The sequence below is a fragment of the Trypanosoma theileri genome (genome assembly GCF_002087225.1).
Source record: "Trypanosoma theileri isolate Edinburgh chromosome Unknown TM35_Tth_17_V1, whole genome shotgun sequence".
In the NCBI taxonomy this organism is placed as follows: Eukaryota; Euglenozoa; class Kinetoplastea; order Trypanosomatida; family Trypanosomatidae; genus Trypanosoma; species Trypanosoma theileri.
This window is the reverse complement of record NW_021639859.1, coordinates 85,696-91,194: the sequence shown is the minus strand read 5'-3', so window position 1 is coordinate 91,194 and position 5,499 is coordinate 85,696. Positions and strand designations below refer to the sequence as shown.

Below are 5,499 nucleotides of genomic sequence, written 5' to 3'. Positions count from 1 at the left end.
AAAAAAAAAAAAAAAAAAAAAACAGGAAGGAAAATCTTACTCTTCGTTCAACAGTATCATCATCATCAGATCCGTCAAACTTTGCATATTACATTGTAAAAAGGATAAGAAAACAAAAAATGGGATGTGTACATTTTTTTTATTTAACCTAATCCCATTTCTCTAGGAATCATTTTTTTCTGCTTCTGCCGTTGCAGTAGCCTCGCTATGATTCTTCTCTCGTTCCTCATGCTCTCCCTCTTCACTGTGGACAAAGGTCCAAAAGTTTTCATCCAGTAACTGACCACCACGTAGTTTAGTGACGTTGGGAGAAAATCTGTGGCAGCACACCTCATATTCAGGACCGAAATCATTGTAGAAAACATTTTTTGTACTTGCCAGGGGAACATTTGTGTGATTGTGTCGTATCATCATCACAGCATCTGCCTTAACTGGTCTATCTCGCATATCCTCACGGTAATCTGGGTTTGCAAAGTCCACTACCCACATAGCCTCTGCGCAGTTACCATCGGGAGATAAAAATACATCCTGGTATTTCCCTGTTACCTTTGATGCGCTGTGAGGTCCCTTGTGCTCAGACACCAACGAAAGTGGATCATCACATAACTCCGGCACTGTCATGAGAAAAAATGGCTGGCCGTAGTGCACCATGTCGATCTCCTCACTCGGTGGCGCTATCATGTCTGTTGGGCCCGTGGGGGCCGGAACAAGGACGAAGCAGTTGCGCAGTGTTGGTCCCTCGGCAGGTGCGGTTGAGCAGACAACACGCCATCCAGTTGGTCCCCTTGTTCGGTCTTCCAAATCAAGAGAGAGAAAACCAAGTGTGGCCGCATTCTGTAACATGATAGGTGTGTAGAAGTGTAGATAACCGTCTTCAGGCATTTTGGCGAGATTGTATGGAGTATTGTGATGTTTAACTTTTGCAATGATTTTTTGTGTCTCGCTTGCAGCATCCACGAAACCACCATTTCGACCCTCCATAAGACGTCTGCGGTCCTGTTTATAGGCCTCCTCTTCATACCAGTTTCCCAAAAGGGTTTTCCTTGGCATTTTTGATTTTGTATATAGATTTCTTTTATTTTATCACTGTATATGTATGTAGGTATGTTCTCTACCTTGTTGTCTATTTTCTTTTTTCTTATATTGTGTTCTGTAACGGTAACTTCCAGATAATCCTCACTTTTCTTAGTGAAGCCTTATTATTTTCTTTTTTTTTTTTCGGAATGTGTGGTCACTACGTGAGTACTTATTCACCTAAAAAAAAAAAAAGAAAACACAAGCTAGTCAATGGTACACACGTGACCAAGAATTCAGAATCAATTTAAAGAAGGAAAAACATAATAAAAAAGCAAAAGGAAATACATTACATTTATTAATTCAAAGACAATAGAGAACAACGAAGAAAGAAGAAAAAAATATACGTTATATATATATATATATATATATATATATATATATTTTTCTGTGTGTATGAAACTCCTCACAGGCGCTCCAAACAATAACCGACCTCCATGATATAACTGTCCTACAAAATAAAATAAAAAGATGGGAACGACAGAGGACACGGAAATCCTTCATACAGAAAATTCATACTTTCCTTCTCACGCCATCACTGCTATCATTTGTATATTTCCAGGTTATCATTCTCTTGACCATTTGCTCTCAACAGTATGTTCATCCCTCCCTCATTTCCCAGGTCCCCTTCTTGGGTTTGTATCAAACTATTTATCTAAAGAAAATTGAACATCATAAAGGGATAAATTTGCAAAAGAGCTGAAAAATAGAGAATATGGCGCACATTGAAAGAAAAGAAAGGAAAAATCTTTTGGGTACCAAGGCACATACGCACACATACAAGACATATATATACATATATATATAGATATATATATATATATATATTTCCTGAGAGCTCAGAATACCCTATCACATACACACACACACACAAAGAAAGAAAGAGAGAGAGAAAAATTCCTATACAATTCTTCGCTTGTTGAGCATTCTCCGCAAGTACCACACATTACCTACGCCCATTAATGCAATGACAACAATCTCTAATGTCGACCAGAGAACGACGCGGGTGTTTGCCACCTCTGTTGTCGCACGGTGTACCCGTTCCCGTCCCCTGAGATAACGCTGCACCTCCTGCACCTCACGCAGTCCTTGTTGAATGCGCATAATTGACCGCTCCAGTGGATCCTTTCCCTTTGCGGAAGGCTGTTCTCCAGAATTGATGGGAGCCCCGACGCCGCCGCTGCTCTCACCATTCCCTACCATAATAGAGAATGCCACCACCTTCTCCGTGATGGTACTCATCTTGTTTGAAAAGCAGAATGTGTGTCTCCCAATGGCGCGGGTCTTGAAGAGCACCCGCCCCTCCGGGTCCCGCTGCGAGGTCCAAATGAGATCATTCCCCGGGCCAGTGATCGTCACATCAATATCCAGCGAGCCGCCAGAGACCACAAGATAGTGCAGAAACACCTTCACGCCCACAGCGGAGATGTCTTCAATGAAACACTCCTCGCGGTTGGCCGACACCTGCACAGACACACCACCGTCATCCGCAGCGGATGGTGAAATGACGAGAGATGCCAACAGCAGCGATAACAATACGCCCAGCATGCAAGGCGAACGGTGACCGTAGAGAGATGCTCCCATGAAGAAAAAAAAAAAAAAATGATTCTCCTCTTTGGTATTGTAAATAAAGATGCTCTTTTCTTTTTTCTTTTTCTTTCTTTTTCGTTTTTTTGTTATTTCTTTATTCTTTCAAGTGGCAAGTGGTGTAATCAATACAGTGGAGATTAACACAAACCTCGCCAGTCTTCAAGTCTCTTTCTTTTTATTTTACCTTCGGTATATTTCTTCTTATTATTGTATCCTATAGCACAGAGAGAGAGTTGAGTCGTCGTAATGCCGGACCTCAGTCTTTTCACAACTATATATATATATAATGAGAGAATCACACAAAAACATATATATAAACAAAAAGAGAGCAGAAATAAAGTGTAGAAGAGAAATAAAGACATAAAAGAAAAAAAGTGACCATACAAACGAAAGAAGCTCAAACCAAATTACATTAAGAAAAACAAACACGAAAAAAAAGAGTAATTGAGGCATAGTAATAAACTCCAATCTGGTTTATTTGTTTTTGTTTCTTTCTTCCTTTGTTGATTTTTCACCATTCAATTGATTAATAGTCAGATTTCAAACTACACTTTTCATATTTTTTTTCGTTTTCATTCTTTTCGGTCCCTTTCCTTTCCTCCACTTACAGAAGAAAAAAGAGAAACAGATGCAGTTCTCATATCTCAATACTTCTCCCACTATAACAAGTATATATATATATATATATATATATATATATATATATATACGTATAACTAATATTCGCGCACTACTATAGGCTGTGCCAGTGCTTTGTGCGTCAAGCGTAACTGCAGAATAACTGAACGGGAAATACAAAGAAGCAGTGCAAACAAAGCACCACTATCACGCAAATATAAAATAAAAATGGACAAAAGGCAAAAATAAGAATGAAACACGAACAACAAAAACAAAAGAAAAAAAACAAGACCTGGAACCATAGAATAGCAAGAAAAGAAAAAAAAAAAGAAAAAGTATTGGTGAAAGCTGAAGAAAACACATCTTTGCAGTAGGGTGACGTTGTGCTCTTTGATCACATATGTCACTCAGCACACGTGTTCTTAGTGCTAACAGTAACAGTAGTAGTAGTAATAATAATAATAATAATAATAATAATAATAATAATATCACTAACTACAAAACAGCAGGAGACATCTCCCTTCTATCGCGGTTGATTTCCCTTACTGCTAGAGCCGCAGCCAATACCAACAAGAAAAAAAAAAGGAAAAAAAAGAAGAAAGAAGGGGTACGTATCCCGCTTTACTCCTCTCACAACTATACACACAAACCTCGTTCTTCCCACAAACTCTCTCTCCCTTTCACACACATACATACATATACATATATAGATCCCCTTTCACTCCTCCTGTATGTATATATGTATATCTTTCTTTCTCATTTCTCTTGCATTCCGCCCGAATCGTCCATCTCCATACATCTACGGTCCACATATTTAGTTTCTTTTTCTCTTTCTCTCTTCTTCGCTCCCGCATGTAAACCCCTAACCAGACATAAACAAAGGGAGTACAGATTTGCATGCACATACAAACACACTTACAATGTGCCAAAAAGTGAAAGTAAAAACAAAAAAAAAAACACAGCAGATAAAAACAGAAGACAGAGAGGGAAAAATAAAAAAAAAACACAAATACAGAAAAAAAAAAAGCAACGCCATATGTATATATATGTACCTTGTATTATCATTATTTTCTTTTCTATAGAGTAAGCAAAAAAAGAAAAAGAAAATGAAGCATCTTTTACTTGAATTCTTCGTTTCCGCCTTCACTTTACAATTTCTCTTTTTGCCTCTGGTTACATTTTTTTTTTCGGACTTTTTATTCCTGTTTCCTTTTCATTGCATTTCATTCTCTTTATTTTTACTCTTGGGGCCTCATACTATCATCATGCATGTTTTGGCTTCTTTTTACACACCATACTCTCTTCCCACACATACTCCCACACAACAATATACTCAATCCTCTCACTCTTTCTCACTCTCTCATATAAACGTTGTGTACTTCTCCATCCGCTAGTAATATTATTGCTGTACTCGTTACCGTATGGGGGTGTTTGATCCATACATACCACTTGCATATATATATATATATATATATATATATATATATATTCTCTAGCATTCGCATCCACGTCCTTCGTTCGATCCGCCGGATCCCCGTTGCTGCTGTCTTGCCGCAGTTGCCCCCATAGATGTTGTTGCGGTGCCGGGTTTACCAGACACCACCGCCGGGTCCACCACACCGTTCTGCACATTCTCGTAAATTACAGTGGCGGTCTTCAGAAAGGCATCATCAATGTTTTGTGCTGTTTTAGCACTTGTTTCCATAAAAAACAAATTGTTTTTCTTCGCAAAGGCCTCACCTTCTTCACGCGACACCTGCCGCTTCGCCTCTAAGTCACATTTATTTCCAATAAGCATGATTACAATAGCGGTATTTGCATTTGCTTTGGCGTCCTCAATCCACGTCTGCAGATGTGCGAAGGTCTCTCGCCGGGTCACATCATACACGAGAAGGGCCCCACAAGCCCCACGGTAGTAACTGCGAGTAATGCTGCGAAAACTCTCCTGTCCAGCCGTATCCCAAATTTGAAGTTTGATGTTTTTCTGTTGAATGGTCACCACACGGGCTCCGAACTCGACACCAATGGTCAAATCATGAAGTGGTTCAAAACGCTTGTCTGTAAACTGTAGGAGAATGCAGCTCTTTCCTACACCACTATCCCCAATGATGATATACTTAAACACATAGTGATGTTGTGACATACTTTAAAATAAATAAATAAATAAAAGATAACGTGTACCTCTATATAAATAATATATATATATATATATATATA

General features: G+C 38.8%; 3 protein-coding genes across 3 annotated transcripts; all 3 read right to left on the bottom strand.

Moving 5' to 3' along the window:
* Window positions 1-162: 162 nt before the first annotated feature.
* On the bottom strand, window positions 163-1,050 carry TM35_000171430 (calpain-like cysteine peptidase; the record flags this gene model as incomplete). The annotated part of the gene is made up of 1 exon (XM_029026222.1): window positions 163-1,050. The coding sequence occupies one exon, from the start codon at window positions 1,048-1,050 to the stop codon at window positions 163-165; it is 888 nt and encodes a 295-aa protein (XP_028882337.1).
* Window positions 1,051-1,974: 924 nt separating this feature from the next.
* On the bottom strand, window positions 1,975-2,658 carry TM35_000171420 (cop-coated vesicle membrane protein p24 precursor; the record flags this gene model as incomplete). Its single annotated transcript, XM_029026221.1, has 1 exon — window positions 1,975-2,658. One exon carries the CDS (start codon window positions 2,656-2,658, stop codon window positions 1,975-1,977), a length of 684 nt encoding a protein of 227 aa, XP_028882336.1.
* Window positions 2,659-4,774: 2,116 nt separating this feature from the next.
* TM35_000171410 (ras-related protein rab-2a) lies at window positions 4,775-5,425 on the bottom strand (the record flags this gene model as incomplete). The annotated part of the gene is made up of 1 exon (XM_029026220.1): window positions 4,775-5,425. One exon carries the CDS (start codon window positions 5,423-5,425, stop codon window positions 4,775-4,777), a length of 651 nt encoding a protein of 216 aa, XP_028882335.1.
* Between the last annotated feature and the right edge of the window lie 74 nt (window positions 5,426-5,499).